The sequence below is a fragment of the Martes martes genome (genome assembly GCF_963455335.1).
Source record: "Martes martes genome assembly, chromosome: 1".
Lineage (NCBI taxonomy): Eukaryota > Metazoa > Chordata > Mammalia > Carnivora > Mustelidae > Martes > Martes martes.
Window position 1 is genome coordinate 212,724,422 of NC_137888.1, and position 20,988 is coordinate 212,745,409.

The 20,988-nt window shown below is 52.5% G+C and overlaps 1 protein-coding gene across 1 annotated transcript in view; it reads left to right on the forward strand.

Moving 5' to 3' along the window:
- Window positions 1–1,192: 1,192 nt before the first annotated feature.
- The window catches only part of C3 (complement C3), a 33,826-nt gene continuing 14,030 nt past the window's right edge, over window positions 1,193–20,988 (forward strand). Inside the window, exons 1-23 of the mRNA XM_080798730.1 lie at window positions 1,193–1,316; window positions 1,717–1,909; window positions 2,267–2,429; window positions 2,530–2,600; window positions 4,302–4,396; window positions 4,483–4,565; window positions 4,658–4,748; window positions 4,908–5,010; window positions 5,111–5,237; window positions 5,711–5,826; window positions 5,927–6,073; window positions 6,489–6,698; window positions 6,799–7,005; window positions 7,356–7,514; window positions 7,845–7,974; window positions 8,252–8,323; window positions 8,490–8,693; window positions 11,605–11,713; window positions 11,996–12,081; window positions 17,187–17,329; window positions 17,434–17,646; window positions 20,186–20,252; window positions 20,355–20,441. Of these exons, the coding sequence (XP_080654856.1) occupies window positions 1,246–1,316; window positions 1,717–1,909; window positions 2,267–2,429; window positions 2,530–2,600; window positions 4,302–4,396; window positions 4,483–4,565; window positions 4,658–4,748; window positions 4,908–5,010; window positions 5,111–5,237; window positions 5,711–5,826; window positions 5,927–6,073; window positions 6,489–6,698; window positions 6,799–7,005; window positions 7,356–7,514; window positions 7,845–7,974; window positions 8,252–8,323; window positions 8,490–8,693; window positions 11,605–11,713; window positions 11,996–12,081; window positions 17,187–17,329; window positions 17,434–17,646; window positions 20,186–20,252; window positions 20,355–20,441 (2,947 nt within the window). The 5' untranslated portion in view covers window positions 1,193–1,245. The remainder of the gene's footprint in view (window positions 1,317–1,716; window positions 1,910–2,266; window positions 2,430–2,529; window positions 2,601–4,301; window positions 4,397–4,482; window positions 4,566–4,657; window positions 4,749–4,907; window positions 5,011–5,110; window positions 5,238–5,710; window positions 5,827–5,926; window positions 6,074–6,488; window positions 6,699–6,798; window positions 7,006–7,355; window positions 7,515–7,844; window positions 7,975–8,251; window positions 8,324–8,489; window positions 8,694–11,604; window positions 11,714–11,995; window positions 12,082–17,186; window positions 17,330–17,433; window positions 17,647–20,185; window positions 20,253–20,354; window positions 20,442–20,988) is intronic.

Below are 20,988 nucleotides of genomic sequence, written 5' to 3' on the forward strand. Positions count from 1 at the left end.
AGCATGCAGAGAACACTGATCACTTGTTTTCAAAACTCGCGAACGCTTACCAATGTGTAAGGTGTCTCTGGAAGGAACCAGAAGTTCAACTGTACCGTGATATTTGAGACCTGGAAGTTTGCCAACAGGAAAAGGAGGAAAGTGACCTTTGCCCTGTATACCTCCTTGCACCTCTTAGCCGTTGAACCGTTTGAATATACCAGGTATTCCTACCAAAAAACTAAATACAATTCATAATAATAGTAATAATGACAGATTAAGAGAATGTTGATGTAAGACAGAAAAAAAGTCTAGCAATGGGGACTTTGCTCAATGATGACTTTTTAAAAAAGATTTTATTTATTTATTTGATAGGCAGAGATCACAAGTAGGCAGAGAGGCAGGCGGGGGTGGGGGAGCAGCAGAGAGCCCGATGCGGGACTCGATCCCAGGACCCTGAGATCATGACCTGAGCCGAAGGCAGAGGTTTAACCCACTGAGCCACCCAGGTGCCCCAATGACGACTTTTTAAATCGTCATAGTCATTCAGGCCATGTCTGTCACCTGACAAGGGTAGGTGATGAGAGTTCCAGGCTCCCCTTGCCCTAAAAAACATGCTCCCTTGCATAGCAAACTTCTACACATACTTCAAAGCCCAGCTGACATATCCTCTCCTCTCAGAAATCTTCCCTGACCTTCCAAGCAGCAGGGTTCTTCTCCACTGGGGAGAAGAGTGGGGCCCAGAGGGTCTGTGCTGGACTCTGTCCCCCAGCCTGATCCAAGCACGGAGGAAGGACTTCCGCTACCAGCATAGAGACGGACTGGTAGGAAGGCTTTGGTTAATAAATGCATGGCCAGAAGTGGACTGCGGATCGGGCCCCGATATCTGGGGTGGAGACTCTCTGGCCCTCGGTATTCCTCTACTACAACGTACGTACAATGAGAGAAGTTTCACCAGCTGTCCTTGACCCCGAGGGAGGCCATGGCAAAGGGAAGGTGTGTTTGTGTTGTAGGAGGACGTGCCCTTGGGTTAGTGACCCCAGGACACACCGGCCCCAGGGATTGAAAAGCTTAGGAAACGGTATTGAGAAATCTGGGGCAGCCCCAGGGAGGGGGAGGCCATGGGAGCTGTGGGCTGGGCTATGGTGGGGGTGGAGGGAAGGCGGGAGCCGGATAAAAGGAACCCTCTAACAGCCTCTGCTCATTCCCTCCCAAGCCTCTCCCTCCATCCCTCCGTCGCTCTGTCCCTCCACTTCCCTGGGCACCATGGGGCCTGCCTTGGGCCCCAGTCTGCTGCTGCTGCTGACCAGCTTCCCCCTGGTGCTGGGGGATCCCCTGTGAGTAGTCACGACCCCTTCCCAAACGTGGTTACTTCTGAGGTTGGAGTGGGTGTTTGTGCGGTCAGGTCTCAGGAAAATTCGGGGTGCACTTGAGTGCCTGGGGAAAGAGGGGTCAGTGGGTTGGGCTGTTGATGAATTCGGGTTTCCTATGAGCTCAAGAGTTCAAGAGCTGGGTGTTTGTGGGATTCAGGGTTGTAATGGGGGGTGCACGTTTCTCGAACCAGGAGTCTGCGGGTTTACGGTGCATGCACGGTGGTGTTCAGTGATTCTGTCACAGTCGTGACTCAGAGGCCTCGAGATCTGACTGCGTAGACCTTGGGAGTTTCACGATGTGTGGGTGAGGATTGGGATGCCAGGTCCCTAGAACAGCATCCCCTGCCTGTGCCCGCTCCGGCAGGTTCTCCGTGATCACCCCCAACGTCCTGCGGCTGGGGAACGATGAGACTGTGGTGCTGGAGGCCCACGACTGGAAAGAGAACATTGGAGTCACAGTCACAGTCCACGACTTTCCGGCCAAGAAGCAAGTGCTGTCCAACGAGAGAACCGAGCTGAGCAGCGCCAATGACTACCTGAGCACGGTCACCATCAAGGTGGGTGCACAGGCTGATGTCCACCCCCTTCCCTTTTTGAGGGATGCACAGGCTGATGTCCACCCCCTTCCCACTTTGGAGCCCACTCCTCCCTGAGACTCCTCCTTCAATGAGCCCCTCCTATCCCGAGCCCGCTGTCTGGGTCCCCCTTCTCTGACCCCTACCACCTCTCTAGCCCGTGCTCCCTCTCCGAGTGGCCCTCCTCTCCCAGCCTGGGCACACCAGGGAGAGCGGGAGGGCTGAGCAGGTGCTATTGATGGGTGGGGCAGCTGTGGGTCCCACCAAAGGCCTGGGGGCTGGATGTGGGCCAGGGGCCCAGAAGGAGAGTCCTAATGACCCTCTCTGGTCCACCCCTAGATCCCCAACGACAAGGATTTAATATCAGAGAAGGGAAAAAATTTTGTGACTATCCAGGCGGCCTTTGGGGCCACCATGGTGGAAAAGGTGGTGCTGGTCAGCCCTCAGAGCGGGTATCTCTTCATCCAGACAGACAAGACCATCTACACCCCGGGCTCCACGGGTAAAACGGGAGGGGCAGCGGCTGGAGAGGGCGGGGCCCCGGGCTGCGGGGAGGGGCAGGGCCTCACCCACCGCCCCCTCTCTCTTCCACCCCCTCCCAGTCCACTATCGGATCTTCACCGTGGACAACGACCTGCTGCCGGTGGGTCGGAGTGTTATCATCGTCATCCAGGTACGAGCCAGCCGGGGCCCCACGGATGCCCCGAGAAAAGACTCAAGCAGAGACGGAGAGAGACTCCAGAAAAGGCACACCTGACCAGACCTAAAGACAGAGCAATGAGTAGAGCCACAAACACAGAAAGAACACTGGAGACGGGGCAGAGATCCAGGGATACCACGTGGATTCTGGCTCCACATAAACCCCGGGTCACTGACAGGTCCCTCCCCCTTCCTGGGCCTCAGTCTTCTCATTAGAAGATTGGGGCGACACGGATAAAACCTATGTAGTTCATTCCGCCTCCTGCAGCCAGAGGGCGCCCGCGAGCACCCAACTCAGGTCCCGCCCTCCTCTACCCAGAGCCCTCCAGGTGTTCCCACCTCCCGGGGGGGTAAAAGCGTAAGGCCTCCTGCCGTCCCCAAGGCCCTGCGCGACCTGCCCTGTCCCCTTCCTGCCCTCCCCTCCTCTCTCTCCCCCTTACTCACTCGGCTCCAGCCACATGGGCCTCCTTGCTGTACCTCCAACTGCCGTGCAGGACCTGCCTCAGGTCCTTTGCACAGGCTGTTCCCCTGTACCCTCTTCCTCCAAATACCCACACTGCTTGCCCCCTCGCGTCCTTCAAGTCTTTGCTCAAATGTCACCAATGTCCCAGTTTTACAGAGAAGCCTCCTTGAGCATCCTGTAAAGTTGCAACCTCCCTCCCCTTCAACCTACACACACTTTACTCTTCTCCCTTCTTGTCATCTCCTCTTGGCATCCCAGCAATTGGATTTATTCATTTGCTAATTGCCCCCCCCCCCACAACCTCCACAGAACCTCAATTCCACACGGGAAGGGATTTTTTTTTTTTTTAAATATGTACATTCAGGACCTTCTCTCCTGAACCCAGCACAGTGCTTGGCCTATACTAACTTAATAAAAATTTACAGGGAGAAGGGAGGAAGGAGGGAAGGGAAAGCGGAAGGACAAACTGAAGGAGGGAGGGAAGAGGCAGGTCTTTCTCAGAGAATCATCATGAGTATTTCTTGAAATCATGCAAAGGGAACAGGGACCAGGTTCTGACAGCCGTGAGCTGATTTGGGGAGTCAGTGGAATTTGTGGGAACCGGGGAACACACACTTCTAGGGGCACAGCCCCTCGGTCTAAGGGCACAGTCCCAGTCAAATGTCTCCTCAAACCAACAGGAATCCATTCTCCACAATTATCCCGATCTCCAAGAGGAGCCAGAGAGCCAGATGTCCACAGGATGTCTCCTGACATTTAATTATTGGCAACAAATGAAATAATGTGGACTTGGTCGAACCACGTGGAATTGCTATCCGTGTTGGTCAAAGAGTCAAACGTAGGCAACTCTTTGTGGCCCAGATTCCTGCAGAAAGGAGGTGATAAATGCTAGTTATTGTTAGTCTTCAGACAGACCCTGACGACAGTGAACTCCTGCTTACTTTAACCATGTCCCAAGCCAGTGAGGTAGGGGCTCTATTTATCTCCTTTTTCTCCGTGGGCACATTGAGCACAGAGAGGTTAAGTAACTTGCCCAAGGTCACACAGCTCACAAATGACAGCACGGGGATTTGAATCCAGGCCGACGGACTCAAGTCCATGTTCAAAAGCAGGAGTCATGACACACAGAGAGTGGCCAGACACAGAGAGGGAGAGGAGAGCCTGAGGCCTAGGCCTGATCTCTGAAGAGACGCACCCTCCCTGTCTCTGCAGACCCCAGACGGTGTTCCCATCAAGCGGGACTCCTTGTCTTCTCTAAACCAGGCTGGCATCTTGTCGCAGTCTTGGAACATCCCGGAGCTGGTCAAGTACGTCAGGCAGTCCTGGAGGGGGTTCCCTTTCCCAAGGGAGGCCGTGGGGGCATGTGGGGCTCACCGTCCTGCCTTCCCCACAGCATGGGACAGTGGAAGATCCAAGTCCACTACGAAGATGCCCCTCAGCAGGTCTTCTCTGCTGAGTTCGAGGTGAAGGAATACGGTAAGAGGAGGAGGGTGTCTGGGTGGGGGTCCCCGCGGCGCCGGGCCCCAGGCCCCAGCGCTGGTGCCCTACTGGTATGTCTCTTCCCCCAGTGCTGCCCAGTTTTGAGGTTCACCTGGAGCCTGAAGAGAAATTCTACTATATCGATGACCCAAAGGGCGTGACGGTCACCATCACGGCCAGGTGAGGGTCTGGGAACGAGGCCAGGCGGAGGGATAGGTGAGGGAGCAGGTGTAGACCAGGTGAGAACCAAGTGAGGGTCCAGGGGCGCTGCGGGAGGAGCGAGTGGACGTTGAGCGCGCCTTTCAGGAGAGGAGCATCTGAGACTCTCTTGCCTCTCAGGTTCTTGTACGGGAAGAGTGTGGATGGAGTAGCCTTCGTCATCTTTGGGGTCCAGGACGGTGACCACAGGATTTCTCTGGCCCAGTCCCTCAGCCGCATTAAGGTGCTCTGCTCCTCCGCGCCCCGTGCCCCCTGCACTCTGAACTTCCGCCCTCCCCCAGCCTCGCCCCTCCCCCTCTCTGAGTCTCCTTCCCTCTCCCCAGATCGACGATGGCACTGGGGAGGCCAAGCTGAGCCGAAATGTCCTCCTAAACGGGGTGGAACCCTCCCGACAAGATGCCTTGGTGGGGATGTCCTTGTACGTGTCGGCCACTGTTGTCTTGGACTCAGGTGAGACCTGGTCTGAGGGCAGAAGCCCAGCTGAGGGGGGAGGTCCCGTTGGAGGGCAGAGGCCCGGAATGAGGGTAGAATCCAGTCTGAGAAGGGAGAAGAGAGACCAAGTCGAAGAGAAGAGATCCAGGTGAAAGCGATATCCGGCTTGACAAGGGAGGCCCAGTCTCAGGGCAGAGGCCCAGAATGAAGGTGGGATCCAGTCTGAGAGAGGAGGCCCAGTCTGAGGAGGGGAACCCAGAATAAAGGTGGGATCCAGTCTGACAGAGGAGGCCCAGTCTGAGCAGGGAGGCCCAGTATGAAGGTAGAATCCAATCTGAGAGAGGAGGCTCACTCTGAGGGGGGCGGTCCACTATGAAGGTGGGATTCAGTCTGAGGAGGCGGCCTAGTCTGAGGCGGGAGGCCCGGTATGAAGGTGGGGTCCAGTCTGGAGAGGTGGCCCAGGAGACTGCCCTCATGGCTGGCCCCCTCAGGCAGCGACATGGTGGAGGCGGAGTACAGCGGGATCCCCATCGTGACCTCCCCCTACCAGATCCACTTCACCAAGACACCCAAGTTCTTCAAACCAGCCATGCCCTTTGACCTCATGGTGAGACCCAAAGTGGACCTGCAACTCCCAACCCGGCTCCTGGCACTGGCCCCACCTCTGGGTCCACTTCCATGCCCTCCACCTGCCCCCGCCCCCACAGGTGCTCGTGACAAACCCTGATGGCTCCCCAGCCCGCAACGTCCCCGTGGAGATCAAGGATACCGAAGCCCGGACCTCGACGCAGGAAGATGGTGTGGCCATGCTGACCATGAACACACCCAAGAACATACAGACCCTGACCATTGTCGTGAGTCCTCGCCCGCCTGGGGCCCCATTGCCGAGGGCCGGGCACAGAGGGTCCCTGCCCTCTGCCCCCAGTCGTCCTGCCACCGGCAGAGTGGGGCCCTTTTATTTGCGTAAGGGAATCATGCCATTCCCTTAACGATAGTAGCGCTCACACCGAGATGTTTTCATTCTCACAGAGGGGTTCTGCTCGGCACTAGGGGTCCTTCCGGCTGCTGAGCTATCTTAGAAGGATCACCGAGTTATATTCAACCCACCTAGATAATCTAAAACAATCTCCCACCCTCTGATCCTTTATTTAATTCTGTTGGCAAAGTTCCTCTTGCCGCAGAAGGTACCAGATTTGCAGGTCCCAGGACTTAGGACATGGACATCTTTGGGGGGAGGGGGCCAGCATTCATCCTTCTTTCCTTGCCCAGGTACGCACGAAGAAGGTGGGTATCCCAGAGCCTCGACAGGCCACCAGGGAAATGAAAGTCCAGCCCTACAACGCCATGGGCAACTTCAAAAACTACCTGCACATCTCCGTGCCTCGCTTGGAGCTCAAGGCTGGGGAGACTCTCAATGTCAATTTCCACCTGCGAGCGGACCCCAGCCGGGAGCAGACCATCACCTACTACACCTACCTGGTCTGTGGCTTGCTGGGATCCCAGGCACCCCCCCTCCCTCCCGCTTCTCCAGAACCCCCCTCCCACCTTGCTGATCTTTATACCAACCTGCTCCTCCCAGATCATGAACAAAGGGAAGATTTTGACTGTGGGCCGCCAGAAGCGGGAACCTGGCCAGGACCTGGTCGTCATGCCTCTGAGCATCACTCCGAAATTCATTCCTTCCTTCCGCCTGGTGGCTTATTACACACTCACCGGCAGCAACGGCAAGAGGGAGGTGGTGGCCGATTCCGTGTGGGTGGACATCAAGGACTCCTGTGTGGGCACGGTAAGCTTCCCAAGCCTCCCCCTTCACCCATCTTGGGACACCCCACGTGCCGATGCTTTCCTGGTCTCCACCTCCCTCCAGCCTTCCAGGCAGGCTCTCCACCAGGGTCAGAGCCTCTCTGCCTGTGGCCTTTCCCAGCCCCTTCTCTCCCCCAGCCCCTGCTCCCTGGGCACTGCTCCGTTGCAGCCCCAGGGCCTCTCTTGCTCCCACACTGTCTCCTGGCCTTCACGACTTCGCTTCCTCTGGCTCCACCTCCCCTTCCTCTCCCGCCAGCTGCTGCCCTCGGACTGTCCCAGCCGATGCCTGGCCGTGCTGACCCCTCTCTCCTGCTCCTCCCCCCCCCCCCACAGCTGGTGGTGAAAGGTGTCAGGAAGGGCGAAAGGCCGTATCTGCCTGGACAGCAGATGATGCTCAAGATCGAGGGTGACCCGGGGGCCCGAGTGGGGCTCGTGGCGGTGGACAAGGGTGTGTTCGTGTTGAACAAGAAGAACAAGCTGACTCAGAGCAAGGTGCGCCCCCACCCCCGCCCCCCACCATGTTTGGGTGGAAGGCAGCAGAGGCAGAGGGGTGGCGTTGGGTTGAGGTGGCATTTGGGGGGAGGGGAGAGCACAGGAAGGGGGGGCGGGGGGGGGGTCAGGCGTGGGCTGGAAGGAGCAGACACCGGCCGGTGGAAGTCAAGGGTGCAGTGGGAGTGCGGTTGGTCGGGTCCACGCAGGGGGTGGTCGTGGCCACGGCCAGCTCGCGGCTCTGAGAGGGGTCTGGGATGAGAACCAAGGGAAGGGCGGGTGCGTGGGCCCCGGGGGATGGAGGCCCGCACGTGACCGCTTCCGGCCCCGCAGATCTGGAACGTGGTGGAGAACGCGGACATCGGCTGCACGGCGGGCAGCGGGCAGGACTACGCCGGGGTCTTCACGGACGCGGGGCTGGCCCTCAAGACCAACAAGGAGCTGCAGACCGCCCAGAGGACGAGTGAGCGCGAGGGAGGGGGCGGCGCCTCTGCCCACAGGCTGAGCGCGCTGGAGGGCTGGGTTCTGGGGTGGGGGGGTGGGGGGGCCTGGGTTCCAGTCCTGCCTGGGCCACCACCCAGCCAGTCCCTGCTTTCCGAGCCTCGGTTTCCTGCTCTGTCGCATGGGAGCAACACCTCCCCTCCCCCGTGGCTACTGAGAGGGCCTGTCTGAGGGAGGAGGACCTGGAGAGCTCCCGATCGGTGCTTGACCCATCCCATTGGTGTCCGCCTGCCCCTCAGCTCTCGAGTGCCCCAAGCCAGCCACCCGGCGCCGCCGCTCCGTCCAGCTCATGGAGAAGAGACTAGACAAAGGTGGGAGCCCTGGCCGCCCCCTGAGCCTTGTGCAGGCGGGGGGCCCCGCCAAGGAGGGAGGAGGGCAGGGCCTGGCCGTGGGGACGGCCTCCCTGCCGTCTGTCCCGAGGGCCTCCCGCTCCGAGGCCGGGGCTGCGGGCATGACGCGGGCTCTGCGCCCCCACAGCCGGCCAGTACCCGAAGGAGGTGCGCATGTGCTGCACGCAAGGCATGCGGGACAACATCATGAAGTACCCCTGCGAGCGGAGGGCCCAGTTCATCGCCCACGAGGAGCAGGAGCGCTGCGTGAAGGCCTTCCTGGACTGCTGCAACTACATCACCCAGCTGCGGCTCAACTACAGCCACGACGACCCCCTGGGACTGGCCAGGAGTGAGTCTGCCTGCGGGGGCGAGGGTGGATGGGGGAGGCCAGAGCTGGGAGGCCCCACCTGAGGGGGGGAGGCCCCGCCTGAGAAGGGAGGGGCCAGTCTGAGGGAGAAGGGCCTGTCTGAGGTCGGAGGGCCTGTCTGAGGGAGGAGGCCCTGTCTGAGAGGGAGGCCCTGTTTGAGGGGGAGACCCCGTCTGAGGAGGGCCTGTCTGAGGGAGGAGGGCCTCTCTGAGCGGGAAGGGGGCCTGTTTGAGAGAGGAGGCCTGTCTGAGTTGGGAGGGGGCCTGTCTGAGGGTGGATGGCCTATCTGAGGGAGGAGGCCCGGTCAGAGGGGAGAGGAAACGTCTGTCTGAGATGGGTTTTCAGCTTGCATTTACCAGAGAAAACTAATTTATGGTGCTTTCCAAAGAGGTGCCTAACTCAATGCCTAACAACCTTTGTGGCTTCATTTTCATTCATCCATTCATTCATTCAGTTCTGGATAAGACAAAATGTATACCCACTTGAACGTTTACATCTCAGGCCAAATAAGTCCTAAGCAAAGCCAAGAGAGATTTCTCTTATAATAACCCCACTTAAAGCACGCCCAGAGCAGGGTCCACCACAGCGGCTGAGGGGACCGGCATGGTCTAACTGCCCTTTGCTGAGAGGCTTTGAGCCCACTGAGGCCGGATCCCTCCTTTTCAAAAACGCTTTTTTTAAAAATGGGTCTTGACTAGGGAAAAATCTCTCTGCTAGGACGGGCGCTGGCGAAACTGAACCCAGGGACAGCGGATGGCGAGCAGCACAGGACCTTGGCAAATTCCCAGCTCATCCCAGCCTTTCCAGATTTTTCTTTTTAACCATTTTATGCAGAGCATTCACTGCCCTGGTGATCATTTTACCTGGCCCTTTGAAACCTTCTTTTGTACATCCCACTGTTTTCATGGGGGACCATACATTGTGTCCTTCGAACTGGGCTCCAAGAAAGGCCCATGTGAGCGGCTCTTGAAATAGAGGGAACTTACCTTATTAACTACAGGATGAAAAGTCCTGTAAAGAGAATACTTTTGCTTAAAAACTGAAGAAGAAGGGGAAATTTCACAGCAGCACGTTGCCTGATCAAAGCAAAAATAATCCTTTTTTTTTTCTTTCAATAGTCTCCAACAGAAAAAGTGGAAATGGTCATAAAAACCTTTTCTTCCCCCTGAACAGTGTGAGGACCCACCACCCCCAACTAGCTCAGTGTGGATTTCCTAGAAGCAGAGATATTCTCCCAGAAAGCCCAGCACAGACACCAGAATTAGGACATTAATGTGGACTCGTTACCACCGCCAAACCTTCTAGCCCCATTCGTGTTGCTCTAGTCCCTTCGCTTTGGTCTGGTTTGGTCTGGTTTTGGTTTGGTCTAGTTCGGTTTGATCTGGTTGGTTTGGGTTTGCGTCCTTTACAGGAAAAGGATCTGGTCCAGAATCAGACGTCCTATTTGCTGGTGGGGTCTCCTTAGTGTCCTTAGATCTGCCCAACCCCTGTCAGAGAGTCCGTCTTGCAGCGACTCTGATGTCCAACTCTTTTGGGGGCCTGTCCCTCGGTTTGGGTTGGCTCAGTGTTTCCTTATAATCACGTTCAGCTTTTGCATTTTTGACAGCACTGTCGCAAAAGAGACATTGTGGCCTTCTTAGTGCATCGTATCGGGGGCCTTATGACCTTGATTTTGTCCCATTATTGGTGATGTGACCCTTGATCACTTGGCTAAGGCCATGTGTGCTGGGTTGCTTCACTGTAAAGTTCCATTTTGTTCGCTTACAGTTGCTTTTGAAACTTCTTTTTGCTATCAGATCATGGCAAAATTCAAGCCAAGGGAAATTTCCCCCACATCAATTTTTACTTAGCCTGTATGACAGCAGGTAGGGGACTCCTTATGCGGGAACACGTGTGTTTTTTGGTGCACACTTATATTTTTATTAATTTTTTTGTTCTTAATAGGCAGTCACTTCTTAAAGGCAGACATTGCCAAAGCGGGCAGATATTTCTAAATTCTTTCAGCTGGAAGGCTAGCACTCCCTCCACCAACACCGCTAAAAAGAACCAAAGATTTCCAACACACCTGAACAAAGGACTCTCCCTTCAAGCTGTGTGAAATATACTAACCTAGGCTCACTGCCTTCTACTCCAGTGAGCTTCAGACGTCCTTTCTCAAAGAGGAAAATTAGACCAAAAAATCCCATCTACCAGCATCGGGCTTATGCACGCTTGGGTGTTTTCATTCCTTAGCATTGTGCACCTTTTTTTTTTTTTTTTTAGCCAATTGGGGGTGAGACAGAGTTGTTCGCGTGTCCATACCCCAAAGGCACTTTGATGGGTTATTCCAGAACGTGCGTGGCCTGAGGCATCAGTGGGCGTCACCTATTTTATTTCGCAGACCCAGAGCCGAGTTACAATCTGCCCATCATGTTTTAAAGGAAGTCCAGACAGGGTTGGACCCTCTTCCAGCCCCACCCCATCTACTTGCTGATGGTGTCAGCCAGGCTTGAAAAGGCCACCCCCTCCCCCACCCCTCCCCATCAGGTCTGGGGAGTCTGCGGAGTCTGCTGTTTTCCCTCAGGACTGTCACCATCAGATGTGGCCGGCACAGGGCCTGGGAGCTACCGGGCTTAGAGAGAGAGGCTCAAGCGTGTGCTTTCAAGCCTATGAAAATTGGGGGAGGGGTACATCCTATAACCAGCCTGGATTATTTTTGCCTTCATGCCGACACAACTGTAAAATGTAATTTTTAATAGTGTTTTTATGGAGGGAAGAGTCACAAATTTAAACACGCCTGGGCTCCCTCCTCCAAAGCCATCGCGCGGCCGTGGGTGAGTTCTGCTGTTAGGGACAGTGGAGAGATGGGTCTGTTCTAAACCCCTTGCTCCCCTCCCCACCCCCTGCCTCCCAGGTGACATGGATGACGATATTATCCCGGAAGAGGAGATCATTTCCCGAAGCCAGTTCCCTGAGAGCTGGCTGTGGACCGTAGAGAATCTCAATGAACCTGAGAAAAATGGGTAAGGTTGAGATACCCCCCCACTTCAACCCACCCCCCCCAGACCAGTTCCTATAGCATCCCAGACTGGATCTGCTTAATTTGCATGCGCCCCAACCCCCCCTCTTTTCTGGAGTCGCTGTGCAACCCCACAACCCAGCCTAGAACAATTGAGAGTCAGGCTACTTACATTTGTCCAGCCACGAGCCTCTCCAACCCTTCCCCGGGGACCCCTCCATCCCAGCTCTCCCCCACAACCCGGACACCTGTCTTCTAAGGCTCCCACGTCTCCCTTCCCATCCAGAATCTCCACGAAGACCATGAGTGTGTTTTTGAAAGATTCCATCACCACTTGGGAGATTCTGGCTGTGAGCTTGTCGAAGAACAAAGGTGAGAGAAGGTGGTGGTCCCATCCTCGGGAGGCGGGGACTCCGGGGCCACTGGGCATTTCCTCATCCCATCCAGAGAGATCTCCGTTTCTTGGTGGCTAGAGGGGGGTCAGATCCTACTCGGTGGGTGACAGAGCCCAGTGCTTTTTGTAGATCGACTTTATTTTGAGAGCAGTTTTAGGTTCATGGGAAAATTGAGGGGAAGGTACAAAGATCCACACACACACCCCCATGCCACCTCCCCGCATACCCAGCATCCCCGACTACCAGCATCCCACCCCTGCACGGTGTATTTTTTTACACGGGCACATCAGCGTCACCCTAAGATCATGGCTGATGTTAGGGTTCACTCTTGGTGTTGTACAATCTATATAGGTTTTGGACAAAGGTATAAGGATGTATATCCACCATTGCAGTATCACACAGAATAATTTGCAACCACAAACACCCTTGAGGGGTGATGTCGATAGGATGGTGGGTAGAGCGATTAAGAAAACATAGAAGAGGAAGCAGAATGAAATGTGTGATTGGAACATCGGTGGTCGGATTATGAAACCTGGCTGTCCCAGGGGTGCCGCGCTGATGGTCTTGAGCAGGGCAAGGAGAGGGGTGCACTAACTTTAAGGGCCAATTTTAAGTGTGCCCCCCAAAACTCGGGTACCCAGATAAGTAATATTTTCATGCAATCATTTTTTTAATGTAAAGAAAAATTCATGGTGAATAATATATCTACATTTTATTTATTTTTTTAAAGATTTTATTTATTTATTTGACAGAGAGAGAGAGAGATTACAAGCAGGCAGAGAGGCAGGCAGAGAGAGAGGAGGAAGCAGGCTCCCTGCTGAGCAGAGAGCCCGATGTGGGGCTCGATCCCAGGACCCTGAGATCATGACCTGAGCCAAAGGCAGAGGCTTAACCGACTGAGCCACCCAGGTGCCCCAAATATCTACATTTTAAATAGAAGCCAGGACTGCACCAAGCCATACTGGAGTTTGAGGCAAGAGGAAGAGAGCAGGGAGAGGGGAAGAGGGAGAAGCAGACTCCCCACTGAGCAGGTAGCCTGGTGCGGGACCCTGAGATCATGACCTTGAGCCAAAGGCAGACACTCAACCGACTCAGCCCCCTTAGGTGCTCCAAAAGCCACAGTTTAGATCCTTGTCCTAAAACCATGTTTCCTGAACCACTAGCCATCCCATCTGGCAAAGGTTCTTTACCTGGATGTTTGTTAGAAATTCAGAATCACGGATCCCACTCCTGACCTGCTGACTCAGAACCTGCACTTTAATGCGGTCCTTGGAGGGGGTGGGGGGCGGTCTGTGTGCATATAGAGTCACTGGTCTGGCTCCAAGCCGGATGGTTCTCTGTGGTGGGGCCCTGCCCTGGGTATTGTAGGATGTTGAACAGGATTCATAGCTTCTACCCGCTAGATTCCACTAGCACAAACTGCCCCCCCAGTTGTGACATGTCCCCAAAATGTGCCCCAGAAGTTGCCCAATGTCCCCTGGGCGGGATGTGGTGCAGAATCCTGAAGGGCCCTGTGGTTTTTGGATTCCGCTCTCTGTGTCCTTGTGACACCTTCTCAACATCACCATCTCCCCAGGCACAATTTTAACTCTCCACACATTAGCTCTGTCAATGCTCACAACCACCCTATGTGCGTGGTATTAGTATTTGCCTACGAAGGAGGATACTGAAGCCAGGGAAGGAAGGCGACTTGCCAAAGACCACTGGGGGATGAACCTTCCAGGAGCCCCACCTTAGAGCTTCAGAGTAAATATGGTAACATTGTAACCAACGGAACCTGGAAATTCCAGACTCCTGAGCTCCTATGAATTCAAGAGTCAAGGTTACAAGCAGGGAGCCTCCCAAGCTTAAATGCCTGGGTTCAAATCCCAGGTCCTCCCGTAGAGAGCTGTGTGGCCTGAGTCGAGTTATTCAACCTCTCTGCGCTCATCCATAAAATGGGCACAACAGAAATAGTATCTACTCACAGTGTCATTAGACATGATCATGACCGGAGCCGAAATCAAGAGTCAGACGCTTCACCGACCGAGCCCCGCAGGTGGTCCTGGGTACATTATTATTAACTGTAGCCAATAAATAGCTTAGGGCTCCCTTTCAGTGTTGTACCTTCTGGGGGTTTGGACCAACCTGTAACAATACGTAGCCGCCGTACCAGTATCACCGAGAGGAGTTGTCTCACTGCCTTAAAAGTGACATGGACAGTGTGTCAGAAGTCTTTCCTCTTTTGGTTCTCCTTCGGTCTTTCCATCTTGTTCGAAGGGGAGCGTTCAGCCCGGGCCAAGCATGCCTTCATCTCTCCTGCTCTCGTTCAACAACTTTGATCAGCAAGGAGAGGGGAGCCAGTGCGACTTTCCGCACGAGCTAACCAGTATCCAACAAAACCATTTTTGCTTTCCTTGAGGGAACCTCCTATTTATGGTGCAAAAGCTGCTTTTTCACACACCATAGTAAATTAAATCTGAGTTTAAAAATGTAGAAACAGGGGCGTCCGGCTGGCTCAGTCGGTGGAACGTGCCACGCTTGACCTTGGGGGTGCGAGTTCGAGCCCCAGGCTGGGTGTAGAGATGACTAAAAAATAAACTTAAAAAAATGTAAAAACAAATAGTAGATAAGAAATGGAAAATAGCTCCATGATTAGAGCAGACATCACAAAGGCAATGAACAGGGTTAGGGTTAGGAAATAAGGATTTCGTCCAACCCTCCAATAATTTTTTTTCACCACTGACGAATAAAGCAAAAAATTTTAATAGATGTCTTAGTGTAATATTATTTTTATTTGTTTTGCTTTTTTTAGCATAACAGTATTTTCAATATGATGTTTTTGCAAATGTTGCTGGCATCAACCCTTTGCTTGAATTTATTTATTTTTTTAAGATTTTATTTATTCATTTGATAGAGAGAGCACAAGCAGAGGGAGAGGCAGAAGCAGGCTCCTGGCGAAGCAGGGGAAACCCGAGATGGGACTCGATCCCAGGACTCTGGGATCACGACCCAAGCGGAAGGCAGTGACTTAACCAACTGAGCCACCCAGGCGTCCCCTTTTGCTTGAATTAAATGCAGTAGCCATGATAACGCCAATAACCATTGCTTCTGGCATCATTTTCACTTCCTGTAGATCGGCCCTGTCCATCGGAAATACAATGCAAACTATGTAATTTTAAATTTTCTGGTAGCCCCATAGAAAAGGAGTAGGCGAGGGGCGCCCGGATGGCTCAGTTCATACATAAAGCGTGCAACTCTTGATCTCAGGGTCGTGAGTTCAAGCCCCACGTTGGGCATGGAGCCTACTTGAAAAAAAAATAAAAAACATTTTAGGGGCGCCTGGGTGGCTCAGTGGGTTAAAGCCTCTGCCTTCGGCTCAGGTCATGATCCCAGGGTCCTGGGATCGAGCCCTGCATTGGTCTCTCTGCCCAGTGGGGAACCTGCTTCCTCCTTTCTCTCTCTCTGCCTGCTTGTGATCTCTGTCAAATAAATAAATAAATAAATAAAATCTTTTTTTTAAAAATCCATTTTATTATATATTTTCCATAACTAAATATATCCAAAATATTATTCTTTCAACATTTTTTTATTCTTTCAACATTTTGTAAACATCTATAAGCCACTGTCACATAATGTTACAAGGATAAATCTGTTAATATTTAAGAATGACCTATTAAGGGGCACCTGGGTGGCTCAGTGGGTTAAGGCCTCTGCCTTCGGCTCAGGTCATGATCCCAGGGTCCTGGGATCGAGCCCCATGTCAGGCTCTCTGCTCAGCGGGAAGCCTGCTTCCCCCTCTGTCTCTCTGCCTGCCTCTCTGCCTACTGTGATCTCTGTCTGTCAAATAAACAAATAAAATCTTTTTAAAAAAAAAAGAATGACCTATTAACGTCTCAAAATTATGAATATTTTATCGCTGTTTGTACTAAGCCTTCGAAATCTAGTACTTATTTTATACCTGCAGAGCATCTCAATGACAGTGCTCTTTTTTTTTTTAAGATTTTACTTTTTCTTTTAAGCCATCTTTTCACCCAACATGGGGCTCAAACTCACAGCCCCGAGATCAACAGTCGCATGCCTCCCTCACTGAGCCAGCCAGGTTCCCCTAGGCTTTCACTGGAAATACTTTGATCTTATTTTAGGATCTGTAAAATGTACGGCTGAAAAGGTAGATTGGCCTATCCAAGTTGGTCCAAACATACGTTAAAAAATTTTCCAGGGGCGCCTGGCTGGCTCAGTGGGTTAAGCCTCTGCCTTCGGCTCAGGTCATGATCCCAGGGTCCTGGGATCGAGCCCCGCATCAGGCTCTCTGCTCAGCAGGGGAGTCTGCTTCTCCCTCCCCCTCTGCCTGCCTCTCTGTGCCTACTTGTGATCTCTCTCTCTGTGTCAAATAAGTAAGTAAAATCTTTTTTTAAAAAAAGTTTTCCAATCACTTTCTAAATTGAGATATTATTCACTTACCATGAAAGTCACCCTTTGAAAGTGTACAATGCAAGGGGTTGTGGTATATTCACGATGAGCATCAGTTGTTTGGTTTAAATCTGCATGAAGTGAAGTGACATAAGAGTAGGAGTCCGGGGGCGCCTGGGTGGCTCAGTGGGTTAAAGCCTCTGCCTTCTGCTCAGGTCGTGATCCCAGCATCCTGGGATCGAGCCACACATTGGGCTCTCAGCTCCGCGGGGAGCCTGCTTCCTCCTCTCTTTCTCTGCCTGCCTCTCTGCCTACTTGTGATCTTTGTCTGTCAAATAAATGGATAAAATCTTAAAAAAAAAAAAAAAAGTAGGAGTCTGGTTCCCACTGGAGCTAGCCAGGATCCAAGTGCCCAGTGACCACCTGGACCTTGGGCTACCACTTTGGAGAGCACAGATGCAGACTTGCGTTCTTCCCACCTGCACACCTACCTGTGAATAAAGAAAATGGAAATCGCCCCATCCCAGCAATTTCCAGCTGCCACCACCGCCGGGACAGGGCTCACCGTTGAAGCTGTTCAATCTGTGGCCTTCTACAAACACAGGCTGAACTTGGCACAGCTCCCGCAGGCAGGGGTGAGCACTGAGAGGCCGTCCGCCTCCTTCCCTTGACACTGCTCTCCCCGGGCAGGGATCTGCGTGGCTGACCCCTTTGAGGTCTCGGTGATGCAAGACTTCTTCATTGACCTGCGGCTGCCCTACTCTGTCGTGCGTAACGAGCAGGTGGAGGTCCGAGCCGTGCTCTACAATTACCAGGAAACGGTGAAACTCAAGGTGGGTGCCTGGAGTGGCAGAGGCACGATGGAGAGCTGGGGGGTGGGGGTCTGTGGCATATGCCCTTGACTGATACTCTCCCCCACCCCCCCCACCCCCTACAGGTCAGGGTGGAACTGCTCTACAATCCAGCCTTCTGCAGCCTGGCCACCGCCAAGAAGCGCTACCTGCAGACTATAGAAATCCCACCCAAGTCCTCAGTCGCCGTGCCTTATGTCATTGTACCTCTGAAGCTCGGCCTGCATGAGGTGGAGGTCAAGGCTGCCGTCTACCACCATTTAATCAGCGATGGTGTCAAGAAGACCTTGAAGGTCGTGGTGAGTCCTTGGGGCGCCTGCTGCCCCTTGTCCTTCAGGAGAGTCTCCCCTCTCCCCCTTGCTGTCAATCCAGATTGGAGATCCAGACTCTGAGATGCTAAGAGCGTCCAGTGTCCAGCTTAGGAAATTTAGGAGTCCTCTAGGTTTGGAGGCTGGGCTGGGATTAGGGGGGAATGAGTGAGGACTTTTAGGGCGCACCGAAAAACTTAGTCATAAAAACCAGTGGTTCATTTTTAAGTGAAAATGTATTTTAATATCAAATATGATTTTTTTAAAAAAGATTTGATTTATTTACTTGACAGAGAGAGGCACACACAGAGAGAGGGAACACAGGCAGGGGGGAATGGGAGAGGGAGAAGCAGGTTTCCCACCGAGCAAGGAGTCCGGTGCAGGACTCGATCCCAGGACCCTGAGATCAGGACCTGAGCAGAAGGCAGACACTTAATGACGAGCCACCCAGGCGCCCCTTGAATATGATATTTTTAACACATTTCAGTATATAAGAGTTTTCTTTTGACCTTAAAAATTGGAGAAAACATATTTCACAAAATTTTTTAAAAAGATTTTATATATTTATTTGACGGCACAAGTAGGCAGAGAGGCAGACAGAGGGAGAAGGAGAAGCCCCCCCCCCACCCACTGCCCCAACCAAAGCAGGGGTTGATTCCAGGACTCTGACATCGTGACCTGAGCAGAAGGCAGACGTCTAACTGACTGAGTCACCCAGGCGTCCCACACAAAACAAATTTTAGAAAGCAGTAACATACAATGTGAGAACATAAGAACTTCTAGTTTAACATATGGTTTTTATCCTTAATATATATGTTAACAGTTCCATTTCTACTTTTTCCTACAGTGACAAACATTCGCCAATATAATAGGAGATCAAGTCATTAATAAAATAAAAGTCTCCTATCATCTTTTATTAACATTTTCAAGCAAAATGTGAGATCATAAATAAGAGCGACAATATTTTAATATAATGTTGTAAGGAATCAAAATTCATGTCGGAAAAATTCATGATAAACAAAAGACCAAAGTTTTAAACAGAGAGGATCTAACAGTATCAAGTCAACCCACATTTAGCTTTCCCGAATCTAAAGGGAAAATATGGTCCCCATATATGTGCCTTTTTTTAATGGTTAAAATTGATTAATGGTTAATTTCCCGCCAAAATGTTAAAGTAGTTGAAAAAATATTGAAACACGGAAAAGCAAATGCTTTAAAACTGACAGTGCTATTTTATAGTGAAATGTCTTATTTATACCCAAACCAGAATTTATTATAATTTTTCTTTCCCGACTTTAATGAATCCAAACTCCTATTTTTTTTTTTAAGATTTTATTTTTAAGTGATCTCTACACCCAACATGGGACTTGAACTTACAAGCCTGAGATCGAGAGTCTTTTTTTAAGTTCTCTACACCCATTGTTGGGCTGAAACTCACAACCCCTAGATCAAGAGTCACTCCCTCTTCCAACTGAGCCAGCCAGGCGCCCCCTAGGGGCACATTTCTTATTATCCCTCTGGCCTGGGGCCCCAGTTCAGTGTGGCACCGATGGGATGAAAACCGAGCAGGATGCTCAGGGTATGCATGGTCCAAGGCCCGAGAGGTAGTGTGCCCACAACTTCCCAATTCCGCACGCTCGGGCGCTGGTAGCTGGAAGGCAGCTATGGCACGGAAATTGGTAGAGCTAAAAGAAGCATCTTTTCTTCCCGGGTTGCTGGGCGTCAGATATTTCCCAGCTTGCCGCTGGAAGAGACTCGGTCTCCAAAGGAAAATTCGGGCATTAATATCAGCCTCAAGGAGACTGTGTTCGGGAAAAGCATTAACAGCTACAGTCCACCGCGGAAGTCTTTCTGTAGACACAGGAGAGCATCCGTTGGGACTCTTGACACTAAGACAGCCCCTATTTTAACTGAGCACGTACTGCGTGCCAGACATTGTGCTGAGTACCTTATGCACATTCTTTAGTTCTAGAGACGTTTGCAAGGCACGGAGTTAAAAACACAGACTTTCTTGGGTCATTTAGCCTGACTACCTCCTCTGCCATCCCCTCCCCCGCAAAAATACCAGACTGCCCTGTTCAAAACCCGGCTCCCTGCTACCAGCTGTGTGACACTGGACCAGGGACTTCACCTTTCTGTGTCTCCCACCTCTGAGATGGGAGTTGTACTAACAGTACTCAACCCACGGGGTTTGTTGCAAAGGTAAAAGGTTAGCCCCAGAGAGTAAAGAAAGCTCCTTAGCGCAGAGGAAGTTTTCAAAGGGGTTTGTTACTTTGTTAGCAAGGTTATTAATTCCCAGGACGACCATATGAAGTAGATGTTTGTATTACTTCCTGTTTCGAAGGGAGGAAGCCAAGGCACAGAGAAGTTAAGGAATTGACTCCCGGTCACACAGCTAGGACAGGTGATTCCATCGTGCCTGTGCTACAGTTATCCCCAGAAGGACAGTGTCTTTGCTGACCAGTTGTGTCTGTCTGTCCCTTTTTTCACCTGACCTCCCCCTGCCGTCCCCCATCCCAACACGGTTCAGCCGGAAGGAGTCAGAGTCAACCAGACTGTGGCCGTTCACACACTGAATCCAGAAGAGAAGGGAGAAGGTGAGTCAGCCACAGCAGAGGGTTTGAGGCCCGGGGTGGGGGGGTGATGGAGGGCCTGGAGGGGGACGGCCGTTGCCATCCTTCTCTCCTTTTCCGCGGCAGGGGGAGAGCAGAAAGTGCAGGTCCGTGCGGCCGACCTCAGCGACCAAGTCCCAGACACAGATTCAGAGACCAGGATCCTCCTGCAAGGTGAGCCGCCACTGACTGGCCCTGACCCCAGGAGGCACGACCCTGGAGAAGGGAACACAGTCCCACCTAATTCTGGGGCTATTTATTACTAGGCCTCCCCTCTCCACTTCCGCTAGGACAGCCGGCCACCTCCTTGATGGGTTTTACAGAAGACCCCAGGCCGTATTTAGTTCAGCAAATAGCTTTTGCAGATAAAGAAATTTAAATGAGAAACAGTATAGTTCACGAGCGGGGAATTTTGGAACTTGAATACGTGGGATGGAGGAGGTTCGCAAGAAGGGGAAAGAGGTGGCTGGAAAGGCACCTTGCAAGCAGTAAGGTTTGGGGTAGAGACGCTTGGTTTCCTCATCTGTGATGGGGGTGAATAACGGTACCTATATCAAAGGGTCCTTGAGAGAATTAAATGAGATACTAGAGAGGTTCTCTAGAACAGCACTTGGCAAACAGCATGAAGCACCATTGCTCCTGGAATTGGTTTTCCACTGGTGTAGTAAGAGGGCTCAGGGCACAGAGTTCTCCTTCATAGGAGGAGAACAAGCCTGTTTGG